Source organism: Candoia aspera, chromosome 1, assembly GCF_035149785.1.
Source record: "Candoia aspera isolate rCanAsp1 chromosome 1, rCanAsp1.hap2, whole genome shotgun sequence".
NCBI lineage: Eukaryota > Metazoa > Chordata > Lepidosauria > Squamata > Boidae > Candoia > Candoia aspera.
The window spans coordinates 229,350,127-229,370,789 of record NC_086153.1 but is presented as its reverse complement, the minus strand read 5'-3'; the positions used below and the strand labels follow the sequence as shown (position 1 = coordinate 229,370,789).

Sequence of the window (20,663 nt, the reverse complement as noted above, 5' to 3'; positions counted from 1 at the left end):
GAACCCTGAAGTAACAGGAGTACTGGCATGAGTGTCCTTAGAAAGGAAGGTAGGTACACACTGGCTTCTAGCAGGGAAGGCAGCTGAGGTGGTTGGGTCTCTCTGCTAGGAAGCTTACAGTGCATCATCCAAGAATCCAACCAGCTGCTTTTTTCCCTGGTTCTTATTATTATTTACAGCCACTCAGCACTGCAAGAGGATGATGCTCATGTGATGGATGGGATCATTTTTAAAAACCATTTTGACACTAAACAAAGTTGATGCATTAAAAATTTTAAAGAAAACCAAATTGGGATGCAGACCATCCCACCTCCCATTTTGCTATTGAATTTTGGCAATGTAATCCAGGAGGTTGCAAAGCTGAGTTTGGGGACTATATATGCAATGAGTCATGAGTTGACCATCTTCGTTTTAAGGGACTTGCTGGGATGGATGGCCTTGAACTCTCCTGATGTCCTCAGACACAGGAAAATGAAAGGAGGTTAAACAAGGAAGTCACAGGTAGATGAACACTAAAAGAATAGCAAACAGGCTTGAGCTTGTAATAACATAGTCACAAGTTTTTCAGGGTTATGGGCAAAGCACAAGTGTGTGAATTGATGGCTGGAGAGATTAAGCACATCTCTTCACAAACCTTTAGACTGCTGTATAGGATCAACGCAACCAAACTCAACATTGCATTGCCCATAATGCCTGTAGCACTGGGTCCTTAACTATTAGCAGTGAAACAGAGAACAGTGAAACAGAGAGAGCCTTGTGAGGTAGTCCAGACAGGAAGCACGGCCAGATGAGCTAATTTGATTTTATTGTAAGGTTACATTAACAGAATCTTGCAAGTCTGAAAGTGCATTTCTCCCCCGTTGCCTTTACAGCCCAAGAAACCAGGGAGGATCCCTTCTGAGATGTTTGCCACACTCCCTTTCCTTTTGCGGGCTAAGCTGCCTCTTATCCAACTGTTCCCCTGGCTGTGGCTCTCCTCCCTGCCTCCCAAGGTCATTCCCACATACCATTATAAAATGTTCCTTGCATTTTTGAGAGCCTCCTTTAAAATATATAGATAAATTACATGTGTAATTTTTCCGAGGGCTATAGATAAGGATGAAGAGAACAACGCAGGGTCCCCTCCTTTGCCAGTGATCCCCATAACACCCTTGCTTCCTTCCTGGATTTTTTTTTTTTAAGTTCGAATCCAACTTCCAGCCCGCATATTTCTTGGTTGATTCCCATCCAAACACTAAGTGTGTTCAACCTTTTAGCTTTTCAAGATCAACCCAAATTGGCTATGTGCTGCCACCTAGATGGGCATATCCAACTGATTTAGGAATTCACAGTTAGTTTCTTTATCCCAATGGAGCTGCAGTTCTGACTAGATCTGGACAGAATGCAACCATACTGAATATTTCATTTGAAGTTTGGAACCAAAAGGTAGTAGATACTTTTAAGGAATGTCAAAGAACAAAAAGTATTATGCATAAACAAACTTTTTAGGGAAGAGAAGACATAAAGCAATACATATATAAAAAGGGAAAAGGAAAATGGAGTAAGGAAACCACAAGATGGAGTAGTTGCAACATGCAAAGATTAATTTGAAGTTTACTAGGCTCTACTGGAAAAAGCAAAGTGAAAAGAAACTGAGTTATAGCCTTAACATAAATAAGGTATTCTAACCATTAATTGATAAAAACTGGTGGTAATAATTGATTTGTTGTTGGACAGAACAATCTTAATTCCTAGTTTCCTAAATGGGATTGTATGGGCGACAGTCTTTCACATCAGCTATAGGGAGTGTGCCCTGATGATCCAGATCTGCCCACTGAAAACTCAGTGCCACAAAGTTATCAACAGCTGGGTGGTTACCACCAGCAATACAAATCTAAAGAAATGATAAAGCCACATTTGGATCTTCTGGATCCAAAACTAGATCCTTTCCTCTAACAGATTTCTCACGGATCCTCTCAGGTAGGCCAACCTGGAGCTCACATGGCTAATCTCACTAGCACTTCCAGCATGGGAAGTACTGTAGGGGCTTTGGCTAAAAAGGGCTTGCAAAACTGTCCTCACTCCTGCTCCAGCAACCACGAGGCATCAAGGCTTGGGTTCCAGCAGTAGATTTTCCTTTTTGTTGCTCTCTAATCCCACCTTATTGCACTGTAACTCTGAGTTCACCTAACCTTCCTTCAGTTTGGCTAATTAAAGACAACTATAGAATTTCCAGAAGTTTGGGGTGGGGGAGAGAGAGAGAATTATAATTACCTGCTCCACAGCTGAGATTCAAGCAAAAAACTCCTGTAGGCTTTAGTGAAAATGTTGAAACTGCAATTGAAAGTCCAAAGTACAGACTTCAGGAATGTCCTGACAGAAAATTAATCCAGATCAAGTTGAGGAGGGAAAAAAATAAAGTCATGGAACCTGAATCTCATCAAGAAGTGAACAATGTTAAAACAATCTCCCTCCTTCCCGCTCCCCACCCCTCTTCATAACATGGGGGGGGGGAGGGAACTGGAAAGAAAACTGAATTACTGCCAAATTCTTCATGATAAATATTCAACCTCAGAAAGCTAGTTTAAGAAAACAGTCAAGCATAGCCTTAACACAGAAGGAAGAACAGTTTCACAGCAGGAAAGTGGTTCTTCTACAAAGAGAAAGCCTAAAGCAATTTTTCCCTAAGGAACCTCAAAAAAGCAAAACAGTAAAACTCTACAAAGTAATATTAAATAAAGGAGAATGAAGGAGCCCCGGTACTGAACTGCAGTCTCTCTTAATCTCCCAGCACTTCAGTTTTTCCTACCAAGGCAACCTTTTATTTCTTCCTCTCTTTTTTCAGTTAGAATTTGGTGTCGATCTGGATAAATGGATAACTGAAAAGTTAAGGGCCAGAAACCAGGAAAAGTATCAGCTTCCCTGGTGAAAGAAGGGGATGGCAATAATGTATTCCTGTGATCTATCAGTCTACAGAAGACACAGTGTGACAAATTATTAAACTTTTCTCATACTATCTCTGTCAGATGATTACTAAGAAGCTTTGTCAGCCTGTTTCTTTCCTGATTCAAGGGGCCTTTTCCACATTGCTGAGCTGAAGGTCTCTCTGTCCATCCTTGAGTCAGCAGAAAATTACCAGCATAATCTCCTGCCTCTTGTTTTCAAGTCACTGCAACCACCTGATTTCCCTGCAAGGGAATACGGAACAAAACTTAACAGATTTTACACACCGTGAGGCTGGCCTTAGACAATGTCAGAATATGGGGAGAAGCATTGTTTTAATATTGATACAGCTAATAATGAGTTAAGCCCCTCCCACTCATGGACTGGGAACCAGATGAAAGCAATGTCATGGAGATAACAGCTAAAAGAAGTGGCTGGAGCACTTTGGTGCTGTAGCAACAGGCAAATGGGGAAAGGACCTCTGAATCCAGGCGAAGTAGGAACTTTATCCTCAAAACAGCAGCCATGTTTTGAGAATCAGGTTTTGCTCCCATTCTATCCTATGGCTCTCCTGCAAGCCACTTGTACCCTTGTAAAAGCAACCTGAAACAGAAAGGGCATCACCCACCCACCTCTCCTGTAGTGTTCAAGAGGTTTGGATAATGAAGAATTGGTCTGGACAGATCATGCATTGTTTTTTGGTGTGATTCCGTACACTCACTTTCCCTCTGACAAAGCCTTTCTTGCCTGGTTTCACACAATATGCTTATCTAGTGTGACTCAGCCATTGTCTTAGTTTGTTGTGTGAACTAAGCCCTCATGTTGATCTGTAATATTGTTTACTTGTTTGGACAGAGTATGTTATGTGATCACACTAATTGGATTTTGCTAACCCAAATTTAGTGTTCAGTGTGTTGTGTGAATCCTTGGTCAAACACTGTACTATCAATCAAAAGACCCAGTTTATTCCCTCTTCCCTTAATTGAGGGAAGCACTCTATTTCAGCTTATCCCTTTGGGATGTGGCATATTCACTGAAGTCTGTGTAAACGGCATGAGAGTCCCATTCACAAGTAGCCACCCAGAGTCACTGGTTTGAGATGGGCAGCTATATAAATTGAATGAATGAATGAATGAATAAACGAATAAATAAATAAATAAAAATTTACACAGTGACAGGAGTATGTGGTCTTTGCAAATGCATCAGGGTCTAATTTCAGCTGAATCTTCAGAAGATGCTGGTACTGTCTTCTCCTTCTATTTGGCACAGCAAAGACTGAAAAGCATACAGGACATGGCTCAGCCTTCGAACTTATTTTCAAATTCATAACTCAGTCTTAAAACATGTACTGATGTTTTTAGGAAAGGACATGTCTAAGTGTGTGCAGACATAATTACTTATAATCAGTGCATATTCATAATTACACATAATTATGCACATAATTATTTGCAATGACGGGCTAGGACTTCCATATTAGGCAGATACTCATGTCCTGGCATTTCCCCAGAAATTTACAACATAAGAATTTAGCAACTAGAACACATGATTGTCCTTCTAATCTGGGTGGAATTCAGAGAAAAACAAATGCCGTCTGCAACAAATACATTTATATTCATTTAACTGATTCTTCCCTTCCAATCAATCAAGAAAACTGCATAGGTGAATTGGAACAGAGCTTTACTTTTAGAAGAAAAAGCCCCAAGCTCTACTATGACAAGCATTTTTTCTAAGCACACATTCAGCAGCTAGTATCCCTGAGCTTTAAGGGCTTACTGCTGAGACATGTATAAGGTTGTGCTTCAGGAGGACCCAAGACTGAGCATCCCTGAGAGGCAGTTACAAGTCTTCCAAACTCACAAACCACAGTCTAGGATGAAGTCAAACAGTTTACATCCCAGCCTTGTGATTATTCCTGGCTATCCACTAGCCTGTAACCACCTTTTATATACAATAATACAAACTTTGGTTGAGTTATTCTTTAGCTAAAAAGATGACCTGATAGTTTTCTTTTGTGCTTTTACAAACATTTGCAGGGGTGTGTGGGGGTGTGTGAGCTAATACATTTGGAGAAAATTAATTGTGCACATATGATTGATGTATCTATTATGTCTGTAGGGATTAGGAGGGTGAAATTCACCCCCACCCTCCTTTATTTATTTATTTATTTATTTATTATTACTTTTTAATTAAAAACAAAAAGAAAAAAAATACAACGATAATACTGATGGAGATATATACATTGTCATAGAGAAGAAAAAAAACATTAAAATGCTTTACAAAAATGGGGAAGAAGTGCAACAAAAAAAGAGAAAAAAGTAGTATAATATGTCATTATAGCAGTAACCAGTTACAATTCTATATATACTTATCCAACAGAAATATTGTTCAAGAATGTATATATTTCTAATACATTTGTATGACTATCATTTTTTTAACCTATTGTAATTTGTATAAATGAGTCCCATATTTCATTATACTTGTCCATACAAAGTTTACGTCTATAGGCAATCCACTCATAAGTAGCAAGTACATTCAGGTCTTCAATCCATTGAGTGAATGGGCCATACATTTATCTTCTCAATGCTGCAATATCAATCTTTTGGCCATAGCAAGGGCACAGAGAACCCATTTACATTGTCCAGTTGTCAAGTTCCATGTACTAGATATATAATTCAAAAGAACATTATCCTGTGAAAATTTTAGCTTTTATTGCACAGATTTATATGGTCCACTATGTCAGCACCTGATCATTCGAGCATTCACACATACACAGTCAGGAGGCTGGGATTCCTTTAACTTTTTTAATGAAGCATAATGAATGGTACAGAAGGCAAGCTGCGAATAAAGATTTCCCACTCAAACTTAATTCAAAACTACATCCCCTTAGTTAGTCCCCTTTCCCATGAAACATGTCACTCCCCCTCCCATCCAGATGGTATTCCTGGTGTATCTCAACCTCGCATCCTTGATGTGCTCCATAGCCATAATAAACCACTTTACACTCCAACTTCACACACCCCTCCCATCTGGCAACATGAGAGAATGAAATGATGGGAGATGCCCTGATAAGGTGTTTCTGTGAAACCTTTAATTGGGGGATCTGGCATACCACCCCCCAAGACAGATTAAAAACATAATGAAGTATTAAAGAAATGAAACAATGAGGCTATGCAGGAGAGGGCTTGGAAGGATATTTAGCATGAAATTTTTTGGTTAAAAGAGGAACATTAACATGACATGCATTAACCCACTCAGGATCTGGAAAATGCTTCCATTGAATTAAGTACTGTAAAGATTTGTGAAAAAAACGAGAGTCCAGAATGTTTTTAACTTCAAAATGCTGGTGGCCATTGACCATGATGGGTGGAGGGGTTACTTCAGGCTGGTGCCACTTAGAACAGTCTGGTGCAGGTTTTAGCAAGCTGCAATGAAAAACAGGGTGAAGTCTTTTTAGGGTGGGGGGTAATTGAAATTGAATAGTCACAGGATTAATTATTTTAGTGATGGGAAAAGGTCCAACAAACTTGGGAGCAAGTTTCTTTGAGGGTTGTTTGGAGCATAAAAATTTGGTAGAGAGGTAAACCATATCTCCCACTTTAAAGTTCCACTCCGGGCATCTGTGACAGTCAGCAAACTTTTTCTGAGTTTCATGAGTGTGATCTAATGCCTGGCGGATCCCCGGCCAATTAGTGGCAATCTGTGCATCCCAGTCAGCTACGGAGGAGTCAGGCATGGATTGCAGTTGGAGTTCAGGTATTGGAACGAAGTCCTGGCCATAAACAATGTGAAAAGGGGAAAACCCAGTGCTTTGGTGAACTGCATTATTATAAGCAACCTCAGCAAAAGGTAGAAGGTCCACCCAGTCGTCTTGTTGAAAGTAGCAGCGTAAGAATTGCTCTAGAGTAGACTGAGCTCGTTCTGTCGCCCCGTCCATGGCCAGATGGCTTGAAGAGCTGAGAGATTGCTGGACACCAATTAATTTCAAAAATGTGTGCCAAAATTTGGAAGTAAATTGGACGCCTCTATCAGAAATTACAAGCATGGGACACCCGTGATTTAATAGATATGCGTGAGAAAGAGCTTGGCCAATTGCTGAGCAGTTGGGATCTTGGTACAAGGTATAAAATGAGCCTGTTTGGAAAATAAGTCAATGACAGTCCAAATTACAGTCTTGTTTTTACTCTCAGGTAGATCCACAATAAAATCCATGGCTCTTTCCTTCCATGGAGCCTTTGGGGAGGCTATGGGTTGTAGCAGTCCTTGTGGCTTCCCCCCCTTCCTCTTTGCTTGGGCACAGATGAGGCATGATGTGACGTAGGACTGCACATCAGCACAAAGGGAGGGCCACCAAAATTGGCGCCTCACCAAGTAGAGAGTTTTTGTGAAGGCAAAATGACTGGCAGATTTACTATCATGGGAGTGGTGCAAAATTGTTTGGCAAAGAGACTCAGGCATGTAGATTTTGCCCTTACAATACCAGACATTGTCAATTTCAGTTAATTGGGCTTTGTTACATTGTAGCCAGGGATTGTTAGGCAGCACCTGAAGCAGTTCCTCTTTTAAATCAGTCTGCACTTTCACTTTCCCAGCTACTGCTTGTTTGTGCGTTCCGCACGCCATTCCAAGCTGCTTTTGGGAGAAAACAGTGTCTACAATTTGAGTTTGTGCTGTGTGATACTGCGGCAGGCGTGAAAGCGCATCAGCCAGCAAGTTTTTCTTCCCTGGAAGGAAGTTGAGAGTAAAATTAAAACCGTTAAAAAATTGAGCCCAATGAATTTGTTTGCCATTAGTTTCCTGGGAGTTTGAAAAGCCTGGAGGTTTTTATGATCAGTCCGAACTTTTCCAGCAATAGCCTTGAACGCCATGGCATACTCTGCCACAGTTCTCCCCCCTTGCCTAAGTTGCTGGAGAGCTGTCTTTGCTCTCATCTTGTCCAGTGGGTCTTCGAACCGGTCTTGCAGTGCCCTCATGAACTCTCGCAGGCTACCCAGCTCTGGGGCCATGGCATCATGCAATCGCACAAACCATTCAGCAGCCAGCCCCCTGAGTCTGGTGCCCACCTGGCTGACTTTCTTGTACTCAGTGGGGAAGCAAGAGCCATATTCCTTCATGTATATGGACATGTTGGTCAGGAAGAACGCCAACTGTTGTGGGTCTCCATAGAACTTAACTTGTATGTCCTTTGGGGTTGCACCCTGCATCGCCCCACTGGGCAGCGCTTTTCCCCAATCTCCTTGGCTTTCTGGGTGGCCCCCACTCTGCCTGCGCCTCACTGGGGACTGGAAATCCCGGTTGGGGTTAGAGTACGCCGTCTTCCTTGTGAATCTGGTGACTCTGCCCTGGACAGCTGAGTTGAGATTTCTGCCAAGGGGTACGCCATGGTCTCCAGAGTTCTCAATACCTGCTGCAACACCACTTCCATGGCAGACATCCTTGCTTCCAAATTCCGCATATCTTGCGGAGTTCCATTCGGGTCTGGAATGGTTCCATGTGACCCCGGACTCTGCACTCTTACTTGCACCTCCACAGATGGAGGGGGTCTTCTCTCTTCTTCTCTGGCACCGACCTGGGAAGGTCCCACCTGTGGTTCTTCGATGATAACGCTCAGTGTCTGAGGTTCTCTCATGAAATTGAGGGAGTGGAGGGCACTTTCTAACTCTGTCTGGTTGAGCCGGGTTTCCACCTCGCACTTGCTGTCTCTGCTCCCCAAGCTCTCCTCTGTCTCAATTTTTTCTTCTTCCACTTTGGCATACAGCACGGTCCTCTCCGATGACGGTAGAGTCGATGGCTGCTTAGCCTGTGTTTAGGCATGGTTCGTCAACTCTCAGCTGATTGCTTGCTCAGGAAGAGTTTTCGAAATTATGGTTTTGCAGCTTAATGTCAGCACCTGATCATTTGAGCATTCACACATACACAGTCAGGAGGCTGGGATTCCTTTAACTGTTTTAATGAAGCATAATGAACAGTACAGAAGGCAAGCTGTGAATAAAGATTTTCCCCTCAAACCTAATTTGAAACTACATCCCCTTAGTTAGTCCCCTTTCCCATGAAACATGTCACTCCCCCTCCCATCCAGATGGTACTCCTGCCGTATCTCAACCCCGCATCCTTGATGTGCTCCATAGCCATAATAAACCACTTTACACTCCAACTTCACACACCCCTCCCATCTGGCAACATGAGAGAATGAAATGCTGGGAGATGCCCTGATAAGGGTTTCTGTGAAACCTTTATTCCGGGGATCTGACACACTACTTTCTCCCAAAACTTAATAAGTATAGGGTTACAGGGTTGTAGTATAGGGTTGTAGAAACATGTGTTTTAAAGAAGCTTTGTCCTTACTACATCTCCAACAGAATGTTGTCTTAGACAATCTTTTCTATGCAAACGTATTAGAGTCCAATAAATTCTAAATACTACTTTTTGTGTATAAATCGTAGTTTAAGATCCGTTGACACTCTTGCATAAAAGTTAAGATGGTCTCCCATTGTCTAGGCAATATAGGAACCTCTAATTCTTTATTCCATTCATGTCTTAGCATCTGCATATCAAATTCATTTATTGATAGCAAATATCTATAAAAACTAATAGTAGGTTCTTAGTTTTAAAGGATTTAACCAGTTGCTCTAGTATCTCAGGTGTCTCAGAAGCTGAAAATGCTGCTGGTCCAAAAAATGCTGTTAGCAAATGTTGTAACTGTAAATATTGCCACTGAGTTACATCTGGTAGATGATATTTATCTCTTAACACAGGATATGTTAAAAATTCATCTTCATTATTTATCAATTGATCCAAAGTCAATATCCCCGCTTCCATCCAGTTTTTCCATACCACCATCCTTCTCCCAATTTTTAATGTTGGGTTTCCTCATAAAGTCAATTTAGCATGGGAAAAAGGATCAGCTCTTTTTGTTTTAGACATTACATTCCATAGCCTTCTAATTGACATAATTGTTTCCAGAAATATTAGAGTTCTATTGTGTTTAGAATCTAATACTGTCCATTCAACCAAAGGTGCTATATATGTATATTCCAAAGGAGCCCAAACCGGAAAGTTAACACCAATTGTTGGCTTCCAGTATGTAATACTTGAGAGTAGGTAAGCTTGATGATATAGCTACAGATTCATAAAACTGAATCCCCGCTCATTAACTGGTAATTGCATTTTCTGTAAAGGTATTCTCAGAATTGAAGAAGCCCATAACATTTTTCTAACCAAGAATTTATTTTCCAGATATTTGAACAGGAATTCCTCTCAAAATATAAATTAATCTGGGAATAATATTCATTTTGAGAGCATTCACCTTTCCCCAGGGGGTGAGGTTTAACAACTCCCATCTATCTGTATCTGAAGAAACCTGTTTATATATTTTATCTAACCCCCACTCCATCCTTGAAAGTTAATCCACAACTTTAAGAAAGCAGGATATCCATAGCGGGATGCAATTATTCTTTCTGTTGTTCCCATTTATCTGGGTCTGTACACAAAAGCATTGGGAGTTCTTCTAAAGAGGTAGCTCCTTCAATGAAAGCCAACATTCAACTGGTGTAGACTAAGCTACAGTGGTATGTTCAAAATATGACAGTGATCATTCCCCATGGTCAGGGATTTTTCTGAATCCTGGTTCTCCCACTGATGCTTCTGGAAGGCTGGTCTCTGGGACATATGGAGCTGACACTGTGGTTTTCTTTCTTCTTTCTCAGCATTCATTGCAGCAAGTCTGAGTGTACTGACCTCTGAGGGTTGCCCTTTCTCTCCTAGCCCTGTGGCTGCATCATGTCTGCTGGGGACATCAGCCGACTTTGAGCAATATGGAACTGATGGAGCAGGGAAGCAAAGTGGCAGCTCCCAGTTAGCCAGGAAAAACCAGTGTGTATCTGGTGTCACTGTGCAACTGGAAATGAGGAGTCTTTGGGAGGAGTTCAACAGCCTTGGGACTGAGATGATTGTCACCAAGGCAGGACGGTAGGTGTCACGCTCTTGGGATCCCAGGTGCAGGCACCACAGCCACGGGGCTGAAGAAACACAGCTTTCATCTAGTGCAGTGTTTCTCAATCTCAGCACCTTTAAGATGTGTGGACTTCAACTCCCAGAATTCCCCAGCCAGCATGCAATCTAGTGAATGACTAAACAGGAACTAGAGAAGTCATTGGCCTCTTCTAGCCTGACAAGGCCCATGACTATTAGAGGAGGGACGGAGGGAGGGAGGGAGAGAAAGAGACCCAGTCTTGACTCCTGGCACCTACATGGACAGATCCCAGCAGTTTTCTTGGCAATATTTTTTGGAAGTGGTTTGCCATTGCCTCTTTCCTAGGGTTGAGAGAGTGGGACTAGCTCAAAGCACCCAGCTGGATTCCTGCCTAAGGCAGGACTAGAATGCACAGGCTCCTGGTTTCTAGCCCAGGGCCTTTAATCGCTACACCAAAATGGCCCTCAACATTAACTTACAGTGCCCTAAGTATGTCTCCCTATAATGTGAAGCTTCTGAATTTAAGGACTCTTCAAGCAAGCATTGGCAACTTCCAGCAGTGGGGATGGAGAGAGCAGCACAGGCTCACTTAAAGGTGATAGATGGGACCAGAGATAGTGCAGTTGTCTGGCTGAACTGTGCCTTTGATTAGATATTGCAAAGCAAGTTTATTTAAATGGACTAAATTAAGCCACAAATTACAAATTGTACAGAATCAGACTGTGCAAAGCATTTGAAAGAGCTGCTTCGCAAAGCTCATTTGCAGGAGCAAAACCCTTCTCTCCAAAGCATTTGGAAGATTTGCATAGCTGCATTAAAAGCTTCCCTGGTTGCCTCTGCACACATGTGCATTCACAGGCACTTTCTTTCACCAGCAGACCAGAGGAAATATTCTTGGTTCATGCACATGCAGGCAACTAGGAAAAGCTTCTAAAGCAGACACACAGTGGCACTGCTCTGGTGCTGCAGCCTTGACCAACTTAAGAAGATCTCCAAGATGATGCCAAGTTGCAATAAACCACTTTTATGTGGCTCTGTAAAGTCACAGAAGCCAGATGTAGGAAAAACACACCATTCAGCAAACTTTCAGAAAGGAAACATAACAAAACCACATTTATACTACATTTATAAGAACAAAGTAAAACAATTAACAAATTTAAGGGTGCAGCTGTTTTAATGCTTCAAAACAAATGCATTTAATAAATGGTTTAATTTGTAAGATAACTCTCTTTCAAATGCTTTGCGAGAGCTCCCGGTGTGCCATGGGAGAAATTGCCCAGCTGGATGTGGCTTGGGCCTCTAAGGCAAGACTTGCAGTGAGTTTTCCTGCATGTGGGGCACAAGGTATTTGCCCTTCCCTGACCAAGAGTATGCCGTTTACCCAGCTCAGCTTTATTTGGCCCAGATTCTGGGATGGCCTTCAAAGCACTGAAGGACTGAGAAAGCAAAGAAAGGGCTCAGCCTAGGAAACTTTCCATGCCCCCGCCCCCAAATCTACTGGCCCTGCACAGCATATGTAGACTTACCCATTATCAACAATGACCCATCGTTTTGTGGCTGGCAGACCCTAGTCATCTATGACCCCTGCAGCCTACTGGAGTTTCTAGGCCATAATAAGCCCTTTCCTAATGCAACAGGGAAGCTAAACAAATGATCTTGCTAAGTCCTTTTTCTCTGTGGCAGGAGGATGTTCCCCACCTTCCAGGTGAAGATATCAGGCATGGACCCATTGGCTGACTATGTGCTTCTCATGGATTTTGTGCCTTTGGATGACAAGAGATACCGGTACGGGCTTGTGCTGGGGCCGTAAGTTTGGAGCTATCGGTGTCAATGGGACCTTCAGTGAATGATTGCAGCCAATGGGACCTCAGCCAATTTTCTATAACCAGAGCTTTTCTATCACCAGAGTTCAAGGGTTTGGGGATTTTTTTCTTCTTTAAAACTAACAGGGTCTGCAGCCTGAGAAGGTTCAAGAAATACCACTCTCTTCCGTTCCTTCCTTCTAACCCTTCAAATATCAGCCAGCCTTCCCTTACCGCTTCAGTGGGCTTCCAGGAAGGTTGGGGAACTAAGGTTTTGGTTCTGAATCTTTCCCTTGAAGGCTTTTATGCTTCTGCAAAGCCTGAGGTGCAGCTGAGTGAGCTGATGCCATCCTCTTCTTGTGTGTAGATGGTGCCACTGCAGCTCCATAAGGACTGGCTTTTGCTGACAGTGAGAGCGATGAATATATGATGAATGGTGAACTGTGCCACCCTGAAAATATTGGCATGTTTGCCAGAAGGGTTTTTGTAACTTTAATGAAAGCCAAGATTCTGGACCAGAATTTAGTTTCATTCTCAGAGCTTAAAGATAAGTAGTAGCAATATTGCTTGTTGAGGAGATGACCTCTTTGAATTTGCAGGTTCCACACCCTGGAGGAACTATAGTCTCACCCCAGGCCCATCCCTCTGGAATTATTGCCAAGACCTCAGGGTCATAAGGAATCACTTCCAGGCATCTGGAGTGAAGCTTCTGTTCCAATTTAAGCATTATTCCTGAGGGGAAAAAACATATCCTATATCAGACTTTTTCAGAAGAGTAGAGAGTTGCTGGAGATACACTCTAGGGCATAAAAACTCCACACACAGATTCTGAGGATAAAAGCCACATAAGTATTATGCATTTATTTTGTATTAGTTTTCTATATTAACATGCAGCAGAGAGTCAGCAGCTACCAGTCTTTGATGCAAATCCAGCTGGGCTTCTGTTGCTGATGACAATAATGAACTGGGAGTCAAACAGCTGGATTTATTATTATTATTTATTTGTTTAGCATGTCTTCAGGGATGAAAAACATATGGCATTGACCCCCCCTCCCTTTCTTGTCATCCTGGCTTTTGTCCAACATTGGAAGTGAATTAGTAATAGTCAACGTCTGGTCCTTGAATGAAGCTATTTCATTAGTGATGCACAACTTTTAAGATGGCTGCCATGGTGAGAAAAAATATTTACCAAAAGACAATCTAGAGCAGGACTCCTCAACCAGGGTTCCCTGGAACCCTTGGGTTCCGCGAGAGGTCACTAAGCGTTCCCTGGGAGATCACAATTTATTTAAAAATTTATTTCAAATTTGGGCAACTTCACATGAAAGAGGTAAGTTTCATTCTTTAGTTTTAGTTTAAGAGCACTGTTAATGCATATATACAGGCCTTCACCTGAAACGAATATAATAATTTTGTAACTTCTAGCCTATATTTGGGCCTGAATGTGCAGGGGTTCCCCGAGGCCTGGAAAATATTTCAAGGGTTCCTCCAGGGTCAAAGAGTTGAGAAAGTCTGATCTAGAGCCATATCCCTGCCATCCCTTCTAGCTCCTCAGGATGCTGTTTGTCATCCTACAGTAGATGACATACTTCCAAACAAAGTACTTTGTTTGTGGCCACCCACATTTTGAAAGAAGGGATAGGATGTCTACATGGGGTCAAGGGGTGCTCTTGTAAACAAAAGTGATGCTAGAGACTGGCATTTTGCTTTGCAGCATCCCAGTAACCATTTATTTACTTTTAGAAAATAAGTTTTTAAAAAAAAAATAAGATGGGGCACAGAACCTGGCAGGCACCAAGAGACATGTCCTTTTTTGCTTTCTTAACCTACCCACGTGATCACCCCTCTCTTTTTCCAGCCTTGTTGATGAAACACACTTCAGTTCAGAATTTCTTTTACACTTATACAGTAAATGGTCTTGTCTAGATTTTGGATTCTGCATGAATCATGCTTATAATCTATATTGGTCATAGTATTGTCAAATATGCCTGAACATCAATACAAACAGAAGTGTGAATGTGTGTGTGTGTGTATGTGTGTATTAAACAATGTAATGTTGCACCCTTTGGCCTCTTCCAGGCTGATGGATGAGGCCACAATGTTCTCACCTCTGAGACATCCAGTTGTTGGGATGGAGGATTCTTTCTGATCCATAGCAGGGAACCAGGTTCCTACAGGTACCATTTCACTGTTCCATGGATGGAACTGGCCTGATCTGGCCTACTTATTTCCCTGGCTTGGAAAACAAAGGAAAGCTTTTGAGCTGATAGATAGAAAACAATGGGACTTCCTAGCAAACCAAACATAATGGATTGATCCAGTACAAGCCAGGACTGTAACAACCTGGTCCAGCATGATCCATCTTTCCTACAGGTATGCATTCCACAGCTCTGCTTGGCTGGTAGCTGGCAAGGCGGATCCTGCTACACCTGGCCGGGTTCACTTCCATCCCGACTCCCCTGCCAAGGGAGGCCAGTGGATGAGGCAAATTGTCTCTTTTGACAAGCTCAAGCTCACCAACAACTTGATGGATGACAATGGTCATGTAAGTTGCTCTGGACCACTGCATGATTAATAACTTAATGGTAGTGGCTTAAGGTGGTTGTTTCATGTTCTTCCCCTGTTCTTGTTTTAAGAGAGGCAATATTCTTTAAATGCAATCACCATAATACCCAGACTTTTAAAAAAAACAAAACCTTGCGAGCAATACTTCTATTAGCAAAAAACAAAAAGACATAAAAGAGTTTGTAAACTTTCAAAATTTCTCCAAAATTCTCCTCAGCCAAGATGTTACCAGAAGGGAAGGAAGAGAGGGAGGGAAGGAGGGAGGAAGGGGGGATGGAGAAGAAGCCAAAAACAAAGTTATAAAATCTGACCAGATGTTGAACAACATTTACTTTTTGTTTTCCTATTCCATTGTTTGTAAGATTTTACAAAAACCTGAAAATGTGTGCATTCTTTGTTCAGTAAAGACATTACCCAGTTGTGAATAAAATTGTTTTTGAGCTTCCTCATCAATATGTTCTTTAAGTCTTCCATGACAACTACCCACAGCTATTTTTGCAATGGAGAAATAAGGGGAGGTTAATCTTTTAAACTGCAGCCATTTTCTATCAGAATAATTTTTTTAAAACCCTTGAAATAAGTCTTGCATCTGTGCAACTCATTTTTCATATCGTCAGAGTAACAGAAGAAGCTTCTCTTCATTTACAACAATATCTCACATTTGGGCTGGCTCAAGATGTTTGAATAAGCAATGATTTATTAGGGCTAGACCGGCAACAGGACCCTGACCCCAAGACCCAACCTAATAGCTGTAGGCCAGCCTTATCCAACTTCTACCTTCCAGATGTGTTGTATTGCTGTTTCTGCTATTTCCATTCCAACCGCCCAGAGTCACTGGGAGTAGGGCAGCATATACATTATATTGTTATTGTTATTATTTTCCTCCCCGGCCTTCTCTATGGCATATTGACTTTTGTAACCCAATACAATGTCCAGTTTTGGGAGACTGCTGTAGGTTTTTCTCATGGAGACTTCAGTCATGGACCATATGAAGAGAACCTGAGTGAATTACTTCTTCAGTACACTACTAGAAATTAATAAATAAAAAGCATCTTACATGAAACGTAAGACTCTTGGCTGACAGCATATAACATTTTTGGCTAGGACTTCTTCCCATCTTACTTCAAATTAGAACAGGAGAACTATTGACAGGGAGGCTGAAGGGAAGTTGCATGCTGCCATATGCATCACGGGAAAATGTTAAAAGGATGCCTGTATTTGTACCCTCACCTGAAAGCTTCATCCTCTTAATCAAACAGATCATTCTGAACTCCATGCACAGATACCAGCCCCGCTTCCATGTGGTGGTGGTGGATCCACGTCCAGACAGTGAGCGCTACGCCCAGGAGAATTTCAAATCTTTCATCTTCACAGAGACTCAATTTATGGCAGTGACCGCCTATCAGAACCACCGGGTAAGAACACAGTGTATCATGGTTAGTCCTCCAAGAGAACTGATTTATGGAAGAGGGTTGTTATTGATACAGGACTGAACACCACTGAGTTCTTGCAGATAAATCCAGATGGCCCCCTCTGCTGGGCAGTATGCCTAATACATCTCTGATGATCCTAAACTGATAACATAATTACACATCTTAAACCAGGAATTTAAAAAGGCATCTAAGGGGATACAATCAATATGGGTGGAAGGGACCTAGCTCTCAGTCCCAGTCCACCACATGGTTTATTGGATAACTTTAAACCATTATCTCTTAACCACTTTTTGCTGGGGTAAAATGGGATTTACAACTTTTATAGATAGATGTATCAATGAAGTCACTGAAAGTCAAACTCAACTTGAAGGAGACTTTGCCTTTTTTCAATGCCATCCTACAGTCCTCAGAAAAAGGGTGGGTGGGATATAAATCAATTAAATGTTTTTTGTGTCCCTTGGCCTTCTACTAAACAGTTACGTGAGGTATGTGAAGGAACTTAGATCAGTGTGCTACTTGACTGAAATTCCCTTCTCTCTCATTAGTGAAAGCCATCTGAGCAAAGATGAGGCTGGCTGGGAAGGTAGTAAATCACTGATAAAGCTACCCCTCTCTTGACAGATCACCCAGCTGAAAATTGCTAGTAACCCCTTTGCTAAAGGCTTCCGGGAGTGTGAGCCGGATGACTGGTAAGTCTCTTCCTAGATCACCGTTCTGCTAAGTCAGAGATAGACAATTTATGCAGTTTGAGGACTGCACTGGCTTTGCACAGCATATTGAGAACAGCATTCCAAAAGCAGACAGGAAGAGGCCCTAAAGTGAACCTGATTTAAGGAGAGAGGGTTTAAACAGGTAAATGGACACCTTGGCCTCTACACATCTTAAGGTACCTATTTTGCACTCTTAAACCCTCCTGAGAAATCATATCTTTGAACTTAAACACACAACACACCTAGCACATACCGAATGCATTCACTGGGACTTTCAGTAAGTATTTGTATGGAATTATATCTATATATCCAAAGGGGACAGAGAAGTATGAATAAACCTTACACAAAGCACTGGCAGAGCTGCACCTGAATGAACTGAAATGGGTTCACTTTATCCTAAGTGTATGGACCTTTTAGATTCTCTGCTCAAAAGTCAGGGCTCCCAATTGTCCTAGTTCCTGATTCCTGAGAATTTTATGTATCTTTCTGTCTCCTAACCAATGAAACAAAGGGCTCTTCCTCAGAGCTGCATCATGTGCATTCCTCCAATCTTTTGAGTTGGCAGAAAAAGATGCCAACGCAGTTTTGGCTATCCTGAGACCTGAAGTCTGATCCACCTCACTAACAAGTGTCCTGTCCTTACAGTATTCACGGGGCAGGATTTAAGAGCAGCCTCTGAATTTAAGAGCAGCCTCCCATCCAGCATCCCCAGCCTGTGGGAGAAAACACCTGCTGCCCTTCTTAAAGTGTGGTGGGATAGGCTTGGGCAAGTGTGGGCAGATGCCTGGGACAGAGGCGTTAGCCACTTTTCAGATTGCTGCTGTGGAGGTGCTCTGCAGCTGTTATTTGGGCTATTTCTGAACATAGGTCTATGACGGGCCTGTGTCCAAGAATAACCCAGGTGACAGGTCAATGGAGTGGAAGAGAGATGTGGAACAAGGGGGGGGGGCTGCGCAACTCATTGAGCTCCTTTCTTCATTAACCCCATCTGTCTTCCACTGCATTCATCAGCTGGACTGCCTGTAGACAGTGATTTAACAGTCTTCCAGAAGACTAGTGGATGTTTTACTGGCTTTGCCGTCATTCAAGCTAGAAGAGGAACTTGGCAGAACTCTTTGTCAAATTTCACCCCAGCTAAAGAACCCCAATTTGAGGAGTGTTGCAAGGGAATGGCAGGGCTGCAGTCAGCAGCACCCAGAAGTATTCCATACATGTGCAACATGATGCCAAAAGTAGGCAAAAATGGTATTGTCTCCCTCCCCAAAGCATAGCCATGCAGAACCTCTAGCTGGCCGAAGCAGGAGAAAATTGGTAATGCTCTAATTTGGGACATCTCTTTCCCAGTTTAAATCACTGGCTTTTTTTTAATAGACTGGCAAAATGACCATGAAGAACAATGCCTAGTGACTGGTAGGGATGGGTTATGCCCACATCCTCCACCAGTCATCTTGGCAGATGCCAGCCCCTGACTGCATCAATACCTTACCAATACCTTTGAAAAGGTCTACAATGCCTGATTCATGGTCTTGGTAATGATGTGGCTAAAACAGCTAAGAACAAATTTAGGTTGCCTCCACAGTTGCCTAGGGATCAAAGAAAGGCTGAATCATGAGAACACACCCTCTAAAAAGGGTAAGCGGGACACAAAGATGAGACCAACGTCATGCTAGTTCTGTCACCAACCCACTTTACCCAAGGCTTTTTTTTTTATCTGTAGTACCTAGAACTGCTATAGAATCCATTCCACCAATATGTTTTGGAGGTGATTAATTGTATCAGCTACTTCTGTATCATCCTGATAACCCAACAGAAGGGAGGAATTAAGACAACAGTGGTGGCTAAGGACATAGATGAAACTGGGTCAGGTTCTAGTCCCAATGACTTCCTGTAGAGTAGCGCTTGAGGTAAATTTCCAATTTCCATTCACAACCTCATCATATTTATACCTTGACTGGTTATGTTGTATGTGTATAGGCCAGGATCCTCAGGGACACTACTGGGTTGTTTATCACGGAATGGGAGTGCCTCCTCCTTAGCCCATCTTCAAGAGATTCCAGAAAAAGGTAAGATGAAAAAATAATTTCCCAGTTTAGTATGGAGAAACCTGCAGGAAAGCAGTCTTAAATCCAAGTGCATAATGGGAAAACCAACCATCCCATGGCATTGAGACTGTAGAGCTTACTAGTATCTGAATATGGGGCTTAAGGTAATGAAGATGTACCACTTCCTACATCACCATTTTATACAGTTTTTGTAAGTAAATGCTGTCTACTTCCACGCTCCCCTCATTGCAGGCTGAAGTCAACTATCTCTTCTGTTCGTTCCATCAAGCCTGACTCCAAGTTTGGCCATAATCAAGTTGTATGTAATCTGGGTTTTTGCTGAAGCACAAAATTATTATTAGGTGAAGAACTCAGAGGAGAATTTGAACTTTGTTCTTTAAAGATCTGCATCATAAGGATACCACAAAATGTTTAAAGGCCTAGGCAATACCTGGAAAAGTACTAGAAGCTGAAGATTATGGCTTCCATGATTAGAAAGTAGGATCTTGGCATCTTTTCATTTAGCAATCCCACAATTAGAAGCATCAACATCAACAGAGACTTGCATAATTTGTTTTTTTCTTGAGGCACTTTGATTCTATCCCTGTGCCTTTGCACCAAACTGGCTCTCCAAGTTTCATAAGTTTAACTGTTAGCAAGGGAACAAGTTGGGCTAAACCATGAACTGGTATTTATTTAAATTGCTAGTTTCAACAACCTGAAAATAGTCAAATGCAATTATCTCCTGAGATCCTAGGTCTTGGTGAAATCACATGGCTACCAGTAACCCCTGCAGGTGGATTCCTCAGTGGAGGCTTTGCCTTTCCCACTCTGATTAGCAAACAGCAAACAAGGTGTATTTCTGGAGTGCCACTGCGTAGAAATGGACTAGGGCTGCTAGTAATAGCTTTCACTCTGTACAGCTACCTTTCTTTTTCTAGGGTTTTCCAGCAATCACCACCTCCCTCCTGCCCTCCTTAGAGAAGCCTCCCAATTTCAGCATCAACCTCTGGTGACATCGGCCAGCATCCCAGATGTGTGTATTGCACGACGACCCTTGAATGACACCTCAGGGGCCCTGCCCTACAAGCATCTCTCCTATCACAGCTTCTATGTGGGAGCTCGGTCTGGGGCAGCACCCTATGCACTGCCCAGCAGCCGGGCCACCAGCTTCCATACTCTCAACATTTACACAGCTGGTGGCTATGAACAATGAGACA

At 42.3% G+C, this 20,663-nt stretch overlaps 1 protein-coding gene across 1 annotated transcript; it reads left to right on the top strand.

Moving 5' to 3' along the window:
* The first annotated feature begins 10,500 nt into the window (after nt 1-10,500).
* Nucleotides 10,501-20,659, top strand: TBX10 (T-box transcription factor 10). The gene is made up of 8 exons (XM_063310631.1): nt 10,501-10,522; nt 10,626-10,887; nt 12,575-12,676; nt 15,067-15,238; nt 16,518-16,673; nt 17,313-17,380; nt 19,376-19,464; nt 20,385-20,659. Exons 1-8 carry the CDS (start codon nt 10,501-10,503, stop codon nt 20,657-20,659), a joined length of 1,146 nt encoding a protein of 381 aa, XP_063166701.1.
* The last annotated feature ends 4 nt before the right edge of the window (nt 20,660-20,663 follow it).